The 19,460-nt window shown below is 40.0% G+C and overlaps 3 protein-coding genes across 3 annotated transcripts; 2 read left to right on the top strand and 1 right to left on the bottom strand.

Moving 5' to 3' along the window:
- Positions 1-225: 225 nt before the first annotated feature.
- st6galnac4 (ST6 (alpha-N-acetyl-neuraminyl-2,3-beta-galactosyl-1,3)-N-acetylgalactosaminide alpha-2,6-sialyltransferase 4) lies at positions 226-4,421 on the top strand. The gene is made up of 5 exons (XM_035184545.2): positions 226-616; positions 721-867; positions 1,453-1,862; positions 2,512-2,619; positions 2,715-4,421. Exons 1-5 carry the CDS (start codon positions 566-568, stop codon positions 2,899-2,901), a joined length of 903 nt encoding a protein of 300 aa, XP_035040436.2. The 5' UTR covers positions 226-565; the 3' UTR covers positions 2,902-4,421.
- A 2,321-nt stretch (positions 4,422-6,742) lies between these two features.
- Positions 6,743-13,027, top strand: st6galnac6 (ST6 (alpha-N-acetyl-neuraminyl-2,3-beta-galactosyl-1,3)-N-acetylgalactosaminide alpha-2,6-sialyltransferase 6). The gene is made up of 6 exons (XM_035184831.2): positions 6,743-6,925; positions 7,228-7,281; positions 7,608-7,802; positions 9,314-9,726; positions 11,258-11,365; positions 11,468-13,027. Exons 2-6 carry the CDS (start codon positions 7,264-7,266, stop codon positions 11,652-11,654), a joined length of 921 nt encoding a protein of 306 aa, XP_035040722.1. The 5' UTR covers positions 6,743-6,925; positions 7,228-7,263; the 3' UTR covers positions 11,655-13,027.
- spout1 (SPOUT domain containing methyltransferase 1) lies at positions 12,431-19,251 on the bottom strand. Its single transcript, XM_035184828.2, has 12 exons — positions 19,114-19,251; positions 18,991-19,030; positions 18,200-18,313; positions 17,952-18,111; positions 17,779-17,868; positions 17,646-17,695; positions 17,106-17,236; positions 16,519-16,591; positions 16,322-16,420; positions 16,075-16,177; positions 14,083-14,230; positions 12,431-13,912 (listed from the first exon to the last, which is right to left on the bottom strand). Exons 1-12 carry the CDS (start codon positions 19,159-19,161, stop codon positions 13,838-13,840), a joined length of 1,131 nt encoding a protein of 376 aa, XP_035040719.1. The 5' UTR covers positions 19,162-19,251; the 3' UTR covers positions 12,431-13,837.
- Positions 19,252-19,460: the final 209 nt, after the last annotated feature.

The raw sequence follows: 19,460 nt of genomic DNA on the forward strand, positions 1-19,460 counted from the left end.
CTTCAAGGCAAAATAATAACTTTTATATGAAACAATATGTGCTAGAATCAAAGGCAGTATATAAATAGGCTAGAATAAGCAGAAACAACACTTCCGGTACTAGCCATTCCCCTTTCAGAATAAGATCACGACAGGGTAACTTCCTGCGTGCCCTTTTTATTACCATGTACTATCGTTGTATTAACTAACTCAGATGACACTTTTGTTGTGAAAATCGCACCGGAAGTTGTGTTGGCAGGAGCAGTGTGGATTCAGGGCCTAGAAATCGAGAATCGACCACAGTCTGACAACAACACAGGAGGCGAGGAAACAATGAAGAAGTAAAGCGACCTCCGATACGAGTGAATTCACACATGTTCCCGTGTAGATCAGACGAGACTTCACAGGCATGCAGATCAGAGGACACGAAAAGGATCCCGGATTTGTGAGCTCTCGCCAGAACTGAGGAGGTGATCCGTTGAAAATATGTGAATAGTGTTGCTGATGAATGGTTCCTGGCTGCAGGGCTGGTCCGTGTCACCGCCTCGGCCTCAGGTGAACCGGCTGCTGGGAGCATGAGTGCCGCATGGCTCTCTGCAGCGGGGTCTCTCCCAAAGGCCTCGGAATGAAGTCCCCGGTAAGAACTAGCGGGATATTTAATGCAAAGTGTGCACTCATATGTGAACTATTCAGTACATGAACGGATGTGCTTCCTCTGACCATACACCTTCCGTCTCGCAGATGCTGCGATGGCTGTTGCTGCTCAGCCTGAGCCTCCCCCTCTTGTTTTGGGTTGCACATGTGATCACACGGGACGGTCCGTCGCCTGTTCTGCAAAGCAGCGGGCTCAGGGGCTACGTGAGGATCAGCCCCGGCAGGATGGAGCAGGTGAGGAGCAGGGTACCCCCCCCCCCCTTCCTCCAGAGGTGTGGGTCCAAGTCATGACTCAGGAGCTGACCCTGAAAACTGATTGCTCAGGATTATAGCTGCAAATTATTATTTTATTATGTAATCAATTTATGTTTGCAGGAGTTACACATGTGTAATGGTAAATGGTAAAGTGGCTGCATTTATTCAGTCTAATCAACCACTCAAAGCGCTCTACACTCCAAGTCGCATTCATCCATATGCACACATTCATATAGGGCCTCTGTATGGAGCACCTTTTCCATCACACACCATTCATACACTGTCGGCACAGCCATCAGGGGCAATTTGGGGTTTGTATCTTGCACAAGGGCACTTCGGAATGTAGGAACCGGGGAACAAACCACCCCCACGACCCTCTCTCACTCTTGAGCCACAGCGGCTCGATGTGCATGTAGGCAATTGGATGTATGCGGCAGAACAAGCTTCTCCAGTTGCATAGGTACACATGTAAAACTCCTGACCATGACCTGGATGACTTTAGTCACCCAAAATATATCTCCTCTTTGTCATTATGGGTTATTTTTATCCCCCCTCTGTCAACAGTTTCTGGACAAGCACTGCAACCAGTGTGCCTTGGTCTCCAGCTCAGGTCAGATGCTCAGAGCTGGCATTGGTGACGAGATCGACAAGTTCGACTGCGTCATCCGGATGAACAATGCACCCACGGATGGGTTTGAGAGGGACGTGGGCAGCCGGACCAGTGTTCGGGTCGTGTCACACACCAGCGTTCCCCTGTTGGTGAAAAATGAACGATACTATTTCCAGCAGTCGGCGGACACCACATACGTGTTCTGGGGTCCTGATAGGAATATGAGGCAGGACGGGAAAGGACGCATCTTCAACACTCTCCTGAAAATAGCAAAGAAGTACCCGGATGTGAAGATCTACACTGTGACCAGAGAGAAGATTCAGTACTGTGACGGTGTGTTTCAGAACGAAACCGGAAAAAACAGGTAGCGTTTGACTTCATATTCTAGTAGAATCAATGAAGGAAAATGATTGTATTGTTTTTCTTCGGAAAAACAACATATGAATGAATTATTAAGTTTCCAATAGTGACATAAAATTAGCTAACCCAACGCTTTAGCAGAAATAAATAACAGATTATGTCAAAGAAACGGTCCCTAGGCCAGGAGTTGAACCGTGGGACTTTATGTCCTGTTAGTGTTTACTTTTACTGTAACTCCCTTTTTATCAGCATTTTCTGAGAACCCTTCAAAATAAGACACCTGCATGTAACATGGAAATACAAAATATACTTACAATTGCAAACTTTACACATTTTACTTATGGACCATGCTACAGCATGAGGTCACTAACAATGAGCATATTATATAGTTACATAAACAGCAATGATGTATTGTGCTGTTTCGGGGCTTTTATTTTGGCAAAAAAATACGAAAAATATCAACAAAGTGTCCGACACCCAAAAATATCGAGGTTACGATGATAAGTGACAAAGAATAGCCACTAATAAACTTTTAATTAAAGTAACGCATGGATTTTAAAAAATCAGCAGTAGATTTTCTGTCGGTGGACGAATCTTTTTGCTTCAACCGAATATGTTTTCTTAATAGCAGATGTTTGGTGTCTCTCACTCAGAATGAAGACGGGTGCTTTTCTCAGCACTGGATTTTTCACGATGATCCTGGCCATAGACATGTGTGAAAGTATCCATGTGTACGGGATGATCGATGATAACTACTGCAGGTAAGGCGTTTCAGTTTGTGATCTACACTGAAGCGCCACCCTTTGCACAATTTAAAGTTTTTATATAACCATTACCTACTTTGTCCTCCTGACAGTCGGGCCAATCACAGCGTTGTTCCCTACCACTACTACGAGCAAAACAGAGTCAACGAGTGCAGGATGTACAAAGTGCACGAGCACACGAAACGCGGGGGTCATCGCTTCATCACTGAGAAGGCCATCTACGCCCGATGGGCCACGCACCATAAAATCAAGTTTAAACACCCTTCCTGGAGTCTCTGAAGGAGGAGGCGATAGTTCCCAGATGTTTCCGACGTTACTCGACTGCTGTGGAATTCACTTTTGCTGATGTTCTTCTGAATATTTGCTGGAAAAGAACTTGAACATGTACAAAATGTGTTGGAGATGGACTCCGGCTTTCACTTGAGATTACACTGTTTTTTTGAGTCATTTGATACTGGATTATAGTGGAAAAATCTGCAATCATAGATATAAAATAATGCATTTAATTTCTATGCCAGTGAAGATTTTGACGTACGACCCTCAGTATTACTGAATATCCCCATCATTTAAAGCCATATGTCAGTATTCTGATATTAGCCACTAAAAGCAGTTTATACCAAAGCTTATACTTAAATTTCTTCATGCCTGTGCCTTGACATTCAGTCTCATTTTAGTCTGCAATCTGGCCTCTGTCGTTTAAAACTACAAAATGCACCTTATGCATATTGCTGGAACTGATAAATAATTTCACAAGTGCTCAGTCTGGTGTTTATTTTCCTGATTGATAATTAATTGATTAACCAGAGATTTGTCATTTTGCAATAAAAAAAAAATACTTCAATGATTAATTAATTATCTGAAAACGATTGTGATTATTTTTCTGTCTAATGTCTAATTGTTCCGGCTCCAGTATTGTTTCTCCTGCTCTCCTCCCTGACATCTGGGCCATACTGCGCCTCACAACTTGAATAATACTCTGCATGGTCTGCCTGCCTCAGAGCAGAGTCCAGTTCCAGCTAAAGTAAACCAACGCCCTTGGACAGCCTTTTCAAAAAAGTTTTCAAAGTTTTAAGCAAGTGTTATATGTGGCCCATTTCATTTGATGATTGATTTTAATTTTCTGTCCTCTGATATTTTCAAAGCTGTGGCCATGGGCCTGAACTTGTGTTGCTCATATAATCAAACAGGATACAAGGTTCTTGCTGTTTATTTATTCACAATGGAGTACTTACTGTTGAGCTTGAAGCTCTTTACTTGCCCTCACAACAAACAGTTTAAATGTTGAATGCGTTGTTAGTTTCGATTTTTAAATTTAACTACACATGTGGTCATGTTGATGTGAACAGTGATGTTTCCATAATGTCCTGAGTGCCATTTAACCCACAGTGTGATCGTGCAGTTTGCAGATGTTTCATGTGGCATTGGTGGTGTAACCTTCTCAATCACAAACAGTAGATGGCACTATCACTTTGTTTTCAGCACCGACAACTACGTTAAAGTTGTTTACCCTTAGTATTCTGCTGCCTGTTTACAATGAAAACTCTAGTGTTGCCTTGTCAGTTGCATTATGCTTTTATTTTGTGACTAATTCCAAAGACTGCACTACTGTCCAAACTACTGTGTCAGTGTTTTACTGTACATTTCAAACATGCACTGTTTGAGTTCAAGTGTATGATGATTTACTTTTTAGGAAGGATACTTATATGTAGTGAATTGTGCAAAGTAAAAACTTGAATGTAAACTCGACCACTGAGAGTGTGAGATCAGTGTCAACATGAATAAATTAGCTGTCAAACAGAGTCTGGCTGTGTGTGTGTGAGAGCCTTACATTTTCAGGTCATATTATGCTCTTTTGTTTAAAACTTGTATTTCATCAAATTGCAAAATTTGTTTTAACATGTTTTGAGTAATTATCACAGATGAATGAGGCATCATATATGTTGTAGACCCAGGGTCATATACTGTACGGTTACAACCAACCATAGGTCTGACAATTACAGGTTCAGTGTGTAAGATTTAGGCGAAAGGAATCTATTGGCAGATATTTAACATAAAAATAATCCTTGTGTGTTTCATCTCAAATGTACTAATTGTTGTTGTTTTTTTACCCTAGAATGGGCCCTTTATATATGAATACTTTATATTTACATTTGGAGCGGGTCCTCTCAACGGAGGCCTCCATGTTTTTTACAGTACAAACTGTACAAACTAAAAACCTTTAGAGTTTTTATGACAACTGACGGCTACCACAGGTTCTCTTTCTTGTTTGGAAGGGGAGGGTGAGGTGAGGGGTATTCAGCTGCAACATGAAACTGCACCACTAGATTTCACTAAATTCTTCACACTGAACCTTTAAATAATCAATAGATTGGGTGTGACAAATATCCATCTGAAGCCCAACTAAACATAGTCAGATTTCTTGATTTGTATTGGGAGCCTAGAACAAGGTAATTGTTTTATTTTTCACTTTTAAAAAAAAGGTTCAAATGATAAATCACTTAAACATGCTGTCAATAAATGTATGTAAATCAACTAACTTAATTTATAAATGAATAATTTAACCAATTCCTCTTCAGTGAATAACATTAAACTGTACAAAGGTAAGTGGTTAACTGTGGGAGGTTAAAAACTAAAATGTTTGGCTCACCAAAAGCTGAAAAATAATTTCATATCACAAGAAATTGGTTAACTTAGAGCCTTTCTGCAGAAATGAAAGTGAACAGGTGCCACAACTTTTATTCATTACTTAGAAAAACTACAACTGTACAATGCAGTGCTGGAATAGATTGTAAGTAACAAAGTCAGACTAGCTGGACAATAGGCTTCAAATGAAAACCCATGGTGCTGGTTTGGGATCAACTGGACAGAAAATAAAAGCAACACACAGGATTAACAATTGATTTTCACTGTAGAAAAGATTTCACAAAGGTGTTTCACTATTGAATTAGTCTATCAAATTGAGGTAAACAAAAAAGCCTTGTTCTATGCTTCAATAAAAAAACATGTTAAACAGTGAATATTTGACTACCAAAAATTACAGTGCGCGCACACACACACACACACACACACACACACACACACACACACACACACACACACACTTGAACTTCTATGTTTGTGAGAACAGCCATTGGCATAATGCATTCACTAGCCCCTAACACTCATTTTATCCATCACAACTAAATGCTTGAGCCTGATTCTAACAATGACCATAGAAGCAAGTCTTGACCATCTAACAGCCCTTTGAAAAGGTGAACATCAGCCGAAACCTCCTCACTATGTAAGGTCCATGGTCACACTGCAATCACTGTGGACAGCCTAACCAAAACCTTGTCCCTAAGCTTAACCATGACCAGTTTATGCTTAACCCTAACCTAACCACAATTAAAATGTTACCACTAACCCTAACAGGACAATTGATGCCTAACCTTAACCTAATCACAATTCACAATTCACAATTTACCACTGACGTTAACCATGACCAATTCAAACCCAACCCTAACTTTAACTTAACCATGATTCACAATTAACTAGGAACTCAGAAATAACCTTCTGCCTCATTGAGACCAGGTCCTGGTCCCCATGGGGTTAACTGGTCCTGGCGTCCTGACAAGGAGAGTGTTTATACTGGAAAAAGTCTTAAACCAAAGAGGAACCAAAAATGAGGACAGCCTGAGGTAAAAGCCCCTATACCCATCCCCATAACCCCCTCCTAAGTTTCCATCATGATCCTAAATCACAATCAACATGGATGCCTTACACTTATATTATTACATATACTTTTATATTTATTCATTTATTTATTACCCTTTTTAAGATGTTTTATCAACATGTGACACAGGACCTTCACCTTCCTCTATAACCTTAACCATAACCATTTCATGCCTAACCCTACACTTAACCTGATCATAATTCACATGTCCCCACCTCCTTCACCAGGAGCTCAGACGTGTAGTTCAGCCTCATTCAGGACCAGCCTTTGGTCTCATGGTCCTGATATATACACTGTGTTTATACTGGAGGAAACTGGATTAATAAAACTATATCATTTTCTGTGACACGCACGCGTAAGTGCGTCGCAGTGATAAGTGCGGTGATGACGTCACGGCAGTGGTGCAAGAAGACGGGGGGACGTGAGGAGGAGGAGGAGGAGGAGGAGGAGGGGACACCGCAAAGGCCGAGAAACGACGAAGCGCCGGCTGATCGCTGCTCACTCTCACCTCCTCACTTTGACATGGAATCATAATCTAACACGTTAATCTGATCAGCGGGGGGTTGTTTTTGTAAAGAGCTGGCGGTAAAGGTACGTGAATAGCCGGTGGCGGCAGTGCTGCGTGTTGTTGTTTTTACACGTTCTTCCCTTGTTGCGTTCGATGTTTGGTTATTATGAAGAAAAATATACGTTCTAACATTGTATTAAACGTTTGTATTGTATTTAGATTGTAAATAACAATATCTGCTTAAAATATCGCTCTGACGCTGCTTAGTTACATGTAGAAGGCAGTGAAGGCAGTGAAGCTTATACTGTTCTACTGTGTGTAACATGAGATGTAACAGTGTCAGATCGGCGGGGTGACAGTGTGTGTGTGTGTGTGTGTGTGGCAGGTATGATGACAGACAGACACACTCTGATCAGAAAGCATGGGGCTCAGTGGAAAGGTAAGACCAGAACACCCACAGCATCAGGAGGGTGTGACACTTATAGAGACCTCTAACCCTTCATCTTCATCTTCATCATCATCACCATTATTATAAGTATTATTGATTCTTAAAAACAGGATTACATCCATGCAGGTATTATCATTATAATCATTGTTTACCTGCGGGCTGAACAAGTAGTCAGACCCTACTTTTTATACTCACATTATACTGTATACTATATCTGTTGTACATTACATAGGTCTTGAAATTTCATTTATTTGGTCTCAATAAGTCTTAAATTCAACAGTAGTACGTATAAGTACTGTTATTGTTTGTTTAAACTGCAGGGACAACAGAGCCACAGGATGGTGATCTTTGTTGCCATCTTCATCCTGATGACACTTCTCTTCCTGTACGGCTCCAACAATGGCAACAATTACGTCTTTACCCCCATCCACGTGGCCGTTAATAACCTCAAGAACTCAGACCTGAAGAAGTGGGCTGGGAAAGAAGGCTATGTGCCATTTCATGGGAACAAGGTACTTTAAAGTTTGCACACAAACACAGAAGTGGTAAAACTGGATCTTGATCTGCAGATTACTGCACTGAATAGTTACCTAAGCGACACAATGATTTACACATTGTAATACTAGTTTTTATATCAAACACTGTAGAAAGAAGACACCCAAGGAAGTGGTGAACCATCAGAAGCTGAATCTGTCACACCATGAGCAGCAGCAGTCTTCCTGTTTGCGTGGTGTCAGCTTGTCTTTATCATAATCATAATTATGCATGATCCTAAACTGAAAATATTAAATTATCTGAAATTAAGGATGAGTCGGAACACTTAAAATCACAGTCAGATGTTGGAAGTAGCCCCCCATACACAACTACACTCTCAGTGAAGATCTTACAGTGGGTTGCACAAGTCTGACTGTAGCTGTTAGAAAATGACTACAGAATTAGTGTAGGTTCGGGGTTAACTACTTAACCCCACTCACTCAATAATGGAATTTAATTCCATTTAACTTTTAATTATGGTTTAAATTGTTTCAATTAAAAAGCTGAAAGTGCTGTTATGCCCCCGGTTGAGGGGAAACCTAGACATAAACATGCAGTGTGGCTCCCCACTCTACTCATCCGCAAGAAAGGCCAGCAGCACAGAGCCAGTTAAGAAAAATCAGTGTAGCAGTTTGTAAACATCAGAGAGGAGCAATGCTCAAAACAACAAACATAAATTCACTGGCAAGCTCTAAAGTGCTCTGGCAATATGAATTATTAAAAAATGAACAAATGATAACCATCTCCAAAACAAAAGAGCTTCTCCCTCCTACTCACTGCTATTAAAAGCAGGGTCAGGTGTTATGGGTACAAGTTGTGTCGAATAATCAAAAAGCAAGCTCACAGAACTCAATGTAAATTCACATAATCTCCAGTGGTCCTCACTTAATCTAACAAGAATCTGCAATTTACAACAGGGATGCTAAACACAGAAAACTACATGCTGGCTCTTTGTTGAGAGTGGGGAGAAATGAAGAGAGAGAGAGATGGCTGTCAGTCATGGTTTAAGAAGACTCAACTCATCAGCACACACACACACTCGCTCTGACACTGATGTGTGGAGAGAGAGATCAAATCACAATTATGACCCCTGGGAAAGGACAGGATGGGGACGTCTCTGACTGGTGGACAATGTGTTGTTGTTTAGAGGTTCAGTTTCAGCATAGATTTGAATATGAGCGTGGGTTTCCAGATTCCCACTCATGAGCATTCACTTGATTAGAGGGCTTTAACTTTTTCACGTATGTATATATATATATATATATATAAATGTCAACGGTTGACTCTAAGTAAACATTAGCCCAAGGTCCGAGATGGTTTGAAACACTGGGTGTTATGAGCCTCCTGGAAAAGTGCTTTAATAAAAAAAAATGCAGGTTATTTATATATTTGGTAATAAGCGTTAATGTATTTCATCATATACATTTGTTTACATCTCAAAAAACACATTGAAGTGTGCAGCATCTCTTTAATGTTGTCTCTTTTTCAGAATATGACCCTGCACTGTAATACCTGCGCGCTGGTGACAAGTTCCAGCCATGTCTTGGGGAGTCAAGCGGGAGAAGAGATCGACCGTGCGGAGTGTGTGATTCGCATGAATGACGCTCCTACGCTGGGGTTCGAAGCGGATGTGGGCAGTCGGACTTCTCTGAGGGTTGTGGCCCACTCCAGTGTGTTCAGGGTGGTCCGGAGGCCCAACGAGTTCTTGCATCGCATGGACAACAACCCTGTGATCATATTCTGGGGACCCCCGAACAAGATTGGGAAGGAGGGCAAAGGGACTTTGTACAGACTGATCCAGAGAGTCAGCATGACCTACAGCAACTTGTCGTGTTTCAGTATCATACCAAGCAAGATGCGCAGATTCGACACTCTCTTTCATAAGGAGACAGGACGAGACAGGTGAGTGTTTAGGGAGGGAGTAAACTACCGGTAATTAGATCTTATGGTCTATAATAGAGCCTAACCGATTTTTGACAGATTTGGGATTTTTCGGGAGTAAACATTTTCAATAACCTTATATGGCTAATGCATATGTTTTAAAAACTGGCAATGATTCCTAAGATAGTTTTATCAAATCCCAATCACGAACAGAAGAAAAAGGAGGCATTCTATTTTCCAATTTAAATGAATGTTGTGATAAATAACTATAAATAAAAAGAAAACACAAATACAATAGAATCTGAATTAAGAAAATAAACATTAAAGGGGACATATTATGAAAATTCCCCTTTGTTAGTGCTTCTACACATTAATGTGGGTATCTGGCATGTCTACCAACCCAAAAACTCTGGAAAAAAACCACTCGCGCGTTTTTGTTATGGTTCCTCTAAGTCAGAAACGTCATGCTTGAATGACTGAGAATGAGCTTCCTATGTATTGTGTCGTCACAATACAGTGGGAGTCTCCCTACATGGCCTTGGTCCACCCCACACCTCATCCCCCCTACACTCGTTACACCGGGTTTACACCGGACGCGGAAGCGCCGCGCAGCGCCATTCTCAAGCGCGCAGCCCCCTGGCTGTTCACACGGGACACGCATTTCTCCGCGCTGGTCAGCCCGCGATTCTGCTTTCTCCGCTTGTTTTTGTACCCGTTGAATGTCGGGGTTCGGGGGTAAATGATGGTCTTCATAGCCCCCCCCCCCACCCCTCTCTTTCTCTCTCTGTCTATCTACTTGTGTGCTTGTAGTGGATGGGCAGAGGGGGACATTTAATTATGTGATTGGGAAAATTGGGAAAATTAAAACTCCAGGACAACAGAAGGGGAATACAAAGTATGGGATGCATATTTGATAATTTATATCATATAAAATATGTAATTTATATCGTTTAAAATCATGGGGGGAGAGGGGGGAGGGGGGAGCTGGCTCATTAGCATTTAAAGGAACAGGCACTCAAAACAGGTCACTCTGTGGAGGGCTGCTTTATACAGGGTAAAAAGGGTGCTGTTTTAAATGATCCTTGTGGTATTTTGACCAAAGTATGTTACAGACATTTCATTAAGACCCCAAGGAACCATATCAACTTGTGGTAAAATGGGCATACGATGTCCCCTTTAACATATTTTTACATAAAATGTAAACATAAATGCACATATTTTTTTGCATTATAAACGTTTCTAGCTTTGTAAACATTGTATTGATCATTGTTAACATCTCACAAATCAATTAATTATAATAAGTTTTTTTCTGCACAAAACTGTACATGTTTTTATTTCTGTAAAATATTTGTTTTCATATTAGCAGTTATCAGCAAACATTCATTTCCAATATTGATATATCTGGGATGGGCATATATATCATATATAATATAATATTTATCATATTGACCCATTTTGAATCAACCAACCAATAAATCGGACAGGCTCTAGTATATATAGTTACCTCAGTATTGGGTAAACTCAGTTCTCTCTTTTCTTTTTTCCTGCTCAGACAAAAATCTCACTCGTGGTTGAGCACAGGCTGGTTCACAATGGTCATCGCCATTGAGATATGCGATAACATCACAGTATATGGGATGGTTCCACCCAATCACTGTGGGTGAGTAGAACTTCAGCGCTAACCAACCTGCAAGATGTTTTTATAGATCACAAAGGAAAGTGGCAGCAAAACCAATATATAATGAAATATTTTGTTTTCCAGAAAAAAACCTGGATCCAAGAAGATTCCCTATCACTACTACAAACCCAGGGGGCCGGATGAATGTGTCACTTACATACAGAGCGAGAGCGGCCGGAGAGGAAACCACCACCGCTTCATTACAGAGAAACAGGTGTTTGCACGCTGGGCAAAGCAGTACAACATCACCTTCGCTCACCCCAACTGGTGAACACACAGAAAACCCTTAAGAGGTCTCTCTGCACTCGCGGAGGAATGAACGAGTACCGAGGGGTGGATGATGTTTGTTAACTTCCCCGATTGGGCCTTCAAATCGCTATGTGATGGATGACCGCTTTTGGGGGAAAAAAACTAAATCATTGCAGAGGTATATAGAAATGTGCTCTGCCGCCAAAACTCACTTTTTAGAGGTTTCTGAAACACTGTGTGTATCGTCCACATTGACACGTGGCAGTCGTGTTTTTGTAGATAGAAAAGAAACTGATTTTAAAGATTGATTTTTACATGTTTATAATATTTTTGTTATGTATCGGAAATGCACCGTTTCCCGTGTTGAAGGGGGAGTGTATTTAAGTATTCTCATTAGATATGTCAATAAGTGGCAGACAAAATACTCTATATATAGACCTTATTTGTCCATTATACAGAGAATATATATATACACTATAGTAACTGCAGTGATACCATTTTTTTTAATAACAGTTCCTGAATCAGTACCAAAAAACATCTACACACATCTCATTTGAAGTATGAGCCAAATGTTGTTAAATGGTTTAAAATATAGCATCTGTGTAATGTTGAAATTACAGTTTGAAATTGGCAAAATTAAAAATATTAATATGTAAACATGACTTAATCTGACCAAGGGTCCAAATCTAATTAATAATAATTCCGTTTTTTAAACTTGTTGCTATGGAAACACACAAAACTTCATCCACTTAACAGATGTAAATATCAGGTGATTACAAAGAGTGAGGATAAAACACGTTGGTTTACTGAAGTTTATTTAGATTGATTCAACAGGGACAAACAGTTACACCGCTGTTAACGCATCTATCATTGGTAATATTCTGACATTTATATTCCAGAAAGTAAAATTCAGAAATCAATTTCTACAGATACAAATGTTACTTTTGTTTTCATGTTGATAAACCCTCAATTAGAAATTAGCACTTTTTTTGTTGCCTTAGATGTTGATTTTAACATTTTACACAAACATTTGGATATGAACATAAAACCCCGCCTCATATTTTAAATGTTTTTTTAATTTTTTTAAACCTCTGGCATTCCAGTGCATGCAACTTAATTTCAAATATATCATGGCCTTGTTATGTGTTGGTATGTTGCTCTTAGGACTGCACGCTTAAACTGAAAGTTAAGTTACAATTTGTATGTAGAAACATGATGCAGAGAAGGCTGTGATTTCTTAAACAGTGTTGCCTTTTGCAAGTAATTCAACTGTTCTCTCAGATATACTATATCTGCTGGTGAGGCTTGTATCACAACGCTTGACTGGTTGTGATCAGAAGCCTTGTACCTGTGAATCTATTGGTCAGCAATAAATAGAAAACATGATATACATGATCTGTTGTGCTCCTGTATCAATGCAAAATTTTCAAAAGTCAATATCTACAACACAGAAGATGGCAACTTAAACTCCCAAGGTTTCTGGATGACGCAAAAGCTCGGTTTCTGATATTTTGTCCACCTAATTTATTTAAATTAAGAGTAGTCCAAGTCTTAGACAACTGTGTTGAATCCATACATGTCTCTAAAATGGTTTCTAACATTTATCTTCAAGAAGGGAAAAAAGGAAATGGTAAAAGGTGCCGATGTTTGCAGCATCCATTGCAACTAAATGCGTGATTGCATCAGGAAGACAATCAAAGAGCTGCAAAGACCTGCAGTTCTGTAGAAAGTTAGAATTGTCAGATTTGACTAAAAGCAGATGGACCACTCACTCTCTCCAATTCATTTCAAAGATGTTTGGCCTGTTTGCTCAGAAACCTAAAGAAGACTGGTGTTTATTGATGATGTTGACATGTTGTGCTGGTCTCAACAGTTTTTCATGAAATGTTCTGTACTGTATAAAACCAAGTATCTGCTTTGAAAGAAAAATACAAGTCAGTTCAAACTAAGAGAAAGTAGCTGTATCTGTACAATATGTTGAATCATTTAGAAAAATACAGAATGGTAACTCAATAGTACCACAGGGAGAAATCTGATCTGGTGTATAGCAATGACAGCACCCAGTGCAGTGATCTGTGGATCTGAGATAATGGCTGTTTCACAGTAGACTCTGCTGTAATTTTGATTTAACAACTCCGTGATACCATTTAGATGATAAAACATCTACAAACATGTCTTTATGTTCCTCCATCACTCATTATCAAATCAGCCAGTGGAAACATCTGAAAAAGCAGCTGTGATCTTGTGTCTCAGGCCTGACATGGAAATTAAGATGGCTTCCTGTTTGAAACAAAAAAGCAGAAGAAATAATCATATGAATACACTTTCAAACAATGATGAGCAGAACAGGACATTCTAAGCTAAAGTACAAATTATAAAATATTCACTTGTTGGAGAAAGAGTGCTCGTATATCTGTAAAGGTTGATTTAACAAATGTCTCCATCTTCACCTCTGTGCGAATGGTCCTGCTGCCCTGACCTGGACATGTGTTCAGGTAAATGTCAAATAAAACACTGGGGTCATTCACTTCCAGGTCTTGGTCTGCATCTAGACTGGCCTCCAATCCCTGAAGACCCCCAAACACCACCAAAAGATGCCTGAAAAGAGGAGAGCAGTCCAAATTATTTTGTTTAACTACTAAAACAATATTAAAAAGTATTAATAACTAGACAAAGAATCATCACCCTGCTAGCAAATCTGCTGTCAGTCCTAAAACAAAGTATTTAAACATTTGACCCGATGATAGAGGATAGAAAAAGTTAATGGATCAGCAGAGTTATTACAATTTACCCTGGAGGGCTTTCATGCGTTGATCAGAGGTCATGGTGATGTCTCATAGATGTTAAGACATTAAAAACCACAACTGTCAACCTCATAGTGGGATGAAAGGAGTAGTCAGAAAATCAAAATCAGTAGGTTTTCTACTCAGGGGGTCGTGGATGCCCGTACAAAATATTATATCAATTCATTGAACTGATGAGGTATTTCAGCGATGACCCGCCTGATAAACCATCCATAGAACGGAATGTGGTTAGAAGAATTGCATCAAAAAGGGACAGAAAACAAAGACTGACAGGGACAGATAACTCCTCACAAGTATCTCAGTGTCTCAAAATGCAGGTTTCCACCACAAAGCAAGCCTGAAAAAACTGCAGTTTGTAAAAGAACAAGTTTCATTTTTAGGGCATGTGATCACAGCAGAGGGCGAATCCCTCTCCCCCAGAGAGTAACAGCCATTTGAAATATTCCTAAACCTGTTACAAAGAAACAAGTGATGTCGACTTTAGGACTACCGAACCCTGACCGACCTTTCACACAGGCAGTTGACGGGAAGAGGGGCTACATGACATCAATGCTACTCCAAGAACATGGTGGCAGACAGAGACCTGTGGCATTTTTTTCAGCAAAACTTGATCCTGTTGCTGCAGGCCTCCTTACTTGTCTTAGAGCTGTAGCAGCTGCAGAGAAGGCTGTAATGGCATCCAGGGATTTAGTAGGATACTCCCCACTGCTGGTCCCACATCCTGTGTCTATGATTTTGTTAGAACCAAAGACATCTCATTTGTCTGCTGCACGCTGGCTTCGTTATCATGCTATTCTGTTGGAAATGCCTAACATCACTGTGAAAAGATGTAATGTTAGAACATTACATCGTTTAGAAACCCAGCTACTCTTCTTCCAACAGAAGGAGATGGTGAACAACACCAAGAACCTAATGGAAATGTATGCAAATCATTTATTCATGTGCTTTAGTTCCTGTCTTAAACTGCACCTACAGAACCAGTCTGAACTGGCTCGGACAAACAGCCTTAGTTCTCCTATATAAGATCCTTGCATTTGACTGTTCTCCATCTTCACTCTGAGATCCCTGTGTTGATCTTTTTTGCAGAAAGCCCCTATTAAAATACACGTAGATAAATTTGGTGTTCCAGCCTCTTGTATTTTCAGATTTCCATCACACGTTTCTACAGAAATTGACTACAACTACAGCCAATCAGAGTGGAGGATGGGGTGAAAGTGGTGAAGGTACATGTAGTGGTGACATGACTCCTGTCTTTTGCAAATTGCTTTCAATGCAAAGTAAAACAGAAATGAAATTAGTAGTGAGCTAAGTTTCAGTATGATCCAGTTAGTGTGTAATTATCTTTTTTTTTATCCTGAGTCATAAAAAAGTTATATTACACTGTTTGTAGCAAAGTTGAGTATAATTAACATGTCTTGTAGCAAAGAAGAGCAGGAAGATCATTCTGAGTCCCTTCTCGTGATCAAAAGTAAAGTATAATACAAGACCAGATAGGACAAGATCGTGTATTACTGCTAGACTCCGATCAGAAGAGGATAAGACTTGAAGTGTGAACTGCTCAATGATCAGTTGTGTAGTCTGAGCCCGGCATGATAAAAAAACGTCTCAGATTTCCTATTTAGGTATCTCTGAACCTACTTGAATGGCGACAGTGTGGTTTGGTCCATGTCGCTGCCTTTCTCTGACGTGCCAATAGTCAGATCGTATCCTTCTTTATACGGACTCTCTGTGAAAACGGCACCTGCATAAACAAACAGACAGGAACGACACGTCAGTCAACACAGGGAAGCTCATGCTCGATTCAGCCCTTATCCCAAAACACAGGAAATTAATTTGCAGCATATGTTTGAGAAAGAGAAGGTTACTCAGAGAATGGTAAACCTACTGAGACAAGACGCCAGGCGGACAGTGTAACCCCAGTAGAGACCTCCTTCAGATCTGGGCACATGTGGAGCCACCACCACACCTTTAGAAATTTTACTTTCTGAGGATAATGGGACGACATGTGGACACAGACAGTCAGTACTGGACCCAGAGAAAACATCAATGTCAAAAGGGTTTCAGGCTGATGGACAAGATTACCTTGATTTTGCATCTCGTTGAGCTGGACTGTGACTCGGAGTCCAGACTGCAGCTGTTTATCAATACGAATCTCCTGAGGGAGCAAATTATAGACTGTAAATAAAGATGGACGACGCATCTTCACTTCCTCCAACAATCTCGAAATGAAGCCAAAATATCCTGGACACTGCAATTTTGCGCAAATGCAGCCAGAGTCTGTGCAGCAGTGATCGGGGGATGGAGCCGATGGAGCTGAAGTAGTGATTTTTATGCACAGAAAATGTCAATGGGTTCAGCGTGTTAATTTCGAATTTTTTGGTTTCCTTGGTCTTCGATGATAAGGTTAGTACATTTAATATATTTGGACTGTTGTTGGTTGGACAAAACAAGATATTTAAATAATTTTCAATTTGTAATTTTAACCATTTTTCTGACATTGTATAGATCAGTCAATATATCACTGAATCCAGGGAATACCCCAAATATGAACTGATAAAGAAAATAATCATTAGTTTTGACTCTACATTTTATATTCACATGTAAATGGGAATAATACAATTTAGTCCACGCTTGTAAATGGCAGTGAACTTGTTGAAACACATGCTCACCTTTCTCATGCCACAGTTGACTAGTGAACCTTGACCTGGTTTGGTTGGCCTGTCGAGGACAATTCCTTCTCGGTATTCTGACTCCTCATCTATCCTCATGTGGTGAGGACTGTCTAAAGGGTTTAGCAAACCTGGGAGAGAAAAAGACAGGTGACATGTGAAAATTGGACATTGTTTATACCTGCTGTTAAAAAGTTACCTTTACTGTAAGTTTACTTCAAAGTAAATATAGGTTGTATGAATCAGAGGTGAGGCACCTTTTTGTCATTTCTCATATCTCAGTTAAACCTGAATGCACAGATATGATGCATATATTTTCAGAATCAGCTTGACTTAAAATGTACATATGATTATATTTCCATTGCTAATAAACATCCATACACCAGCTTTAAAAAGCAGGGACTTCAGTGCAAACAGCAAGTGCTAACACTTCAATTGGAGAGTCCAGTAATGTCTGAGGGGCCCCACAGCGTCAGACTTAGGAGACCCCTGCTGTCAAAGCAATGTTTATACAAGGAAATTTGAATTATTTCTATTCACCTGCATACTGTAAATCTTGATGTTTGGGGAAAAACCACTTGCGCAGGTACCTGATGGGGAAGAAAACAATGTGAGCACAAGTTGATCAAACTGGCCGATACCACTGATCTGATTAAAACATGTTCCTACTCACTGAGGACACTCGAGATACTGAAGTATTCTGGCGAGCTGAACACAAGCCTGCCCTTTCTTCCCAATGCCGGTGAATTCTCCTTCAGTGCTCCTGTGGGATGAACCCAAAAAGTGAACTTTCTGATAATCTAAGGATGTCCACAAGTAAGTTGTGCCGCCACATCAATAACTTACTTGACATCGTCCCCTTCCTCATCAAACACAATGATCTCATCGACACAGAACACGACGCAGGCTCGAGCGATCTGTCCGGCCAGGTATGTACGAAGTTCGGTGGACTGAGCGTTGTCCAGGACAGAACCTGGCAGGGCCACACTCACTGTGTACGGCCGACCTAGCACAAGAAGATGACATCTTACAGCACCATGTTCACAGTCATACAGGCAAACAACAATACATGACCATGAAATGATGATAGCTACCTGTTTTGTTGTGGCTCTTTTGTAGTTCGGCTCTTTCTTCGGCCTCTTGCTCTATCTGCTTGTCCAACTGTTTGATCAGCTTGTCCGCTTTCCTTTGCTTCTTAGCTTCCTTTACTGTTAATGAGGAAGAATCAAGGATGTCAATGAGAAAATCTAATTCACCAGACTGTCAATATCTACAATGTAAGGTCAGAACCTTTTGGGTTTATATCTAATTACAATCAGATATTGATTTTCCTTCTCAGAACTGATTTCATGTTCAGGATTTAGAGCTGCAATAGTTAACTGCTTAATCAATAGGTGGTGGGCTGAAAATTAATCCATAGCTTTTTCAATAATTAATTAATCATATCTAAATATAGGCGAGAGCACTGACTTCGCAGCCTTCAAAATTAAAGTGCTTAAAAGAATAAACTTTAATTTTAATATGCAGATTGTGTGCAGTCTGCTCGACATCAGGCTCACCTCACCAAGTATGTGATTTGTAAAATGTATAAATAAAACACTTTGACACTTGACTCTCCCGGGGAACCGTATAGAAAATAAAATTACTAAATATAAAACCTGCTCTCCTAAAAGTTGAGTTACACATTACAAGAAATCATGGTTTAATCCTGTGGCTAAAAAAAACTACTTTAAAAACACACTAAATCTACATATTCACCCATTTTAAGACAGATAATAATCACTTGAATTTAATGTTTGTAAGAAAACAAAGCCTATCGCTTCCATCCACCTGTTAGCATGCACGCAGCTGGAAGCTAACAGCTACATGTCGCTGTTTCACTCACCTTCTGTTTTTCTTTTCTTCCAGTCCACGCGCTCCTCAGACTGCAAACACACAACACACACACGTTGAAGATCATAAAGGAGGAGACAGTTTCATTTTTACACTAAGAACTGCTGTAAGTTACCTGAGAAGACACAGGGTTGGTTCTTTTAGCTGCTCCGTCGGTCGACATTTTCAAACGTACCAACACGCGATGTTTATTTACTTCCAGGTCATCTTCCTTTTTCAAAATAAAAGCCTGTCAAGAATGAGGAAAATGGCCTGAGGTTTTTTTTATTTTTTACTGAACAGTTCATTTTCTTAGCAAACAGTTAATTATTGAGTTGTCTATAAATAATTTTGATCCCTCTTTACTGAACCTTAGGCTCAACAACACAATCTCAAATGAAACACAGGAGCCTTCGGTTTCCACAAGCAGGCGATACTTTATCTTTTTTTGTGATTCATTACTTCATAAAATAAAAAAAGCAC

Source organism: Hippoglossus stenolepis, chromosome 18, assembly GCF_022539355.2.
Source record: "Hippoglossus stenolepis isolate QCI-W04-F060 chromosome 18, HSTE1.2, whole genome shotgun sequence".
Classification (NCBI taxonomy): Eukaryota; Metazoa; Chordata; class Actinopteri; order Pleuronectiformes; family Pleuronectidae; genus Hippoglossus; species Hippoglossus stenolepis.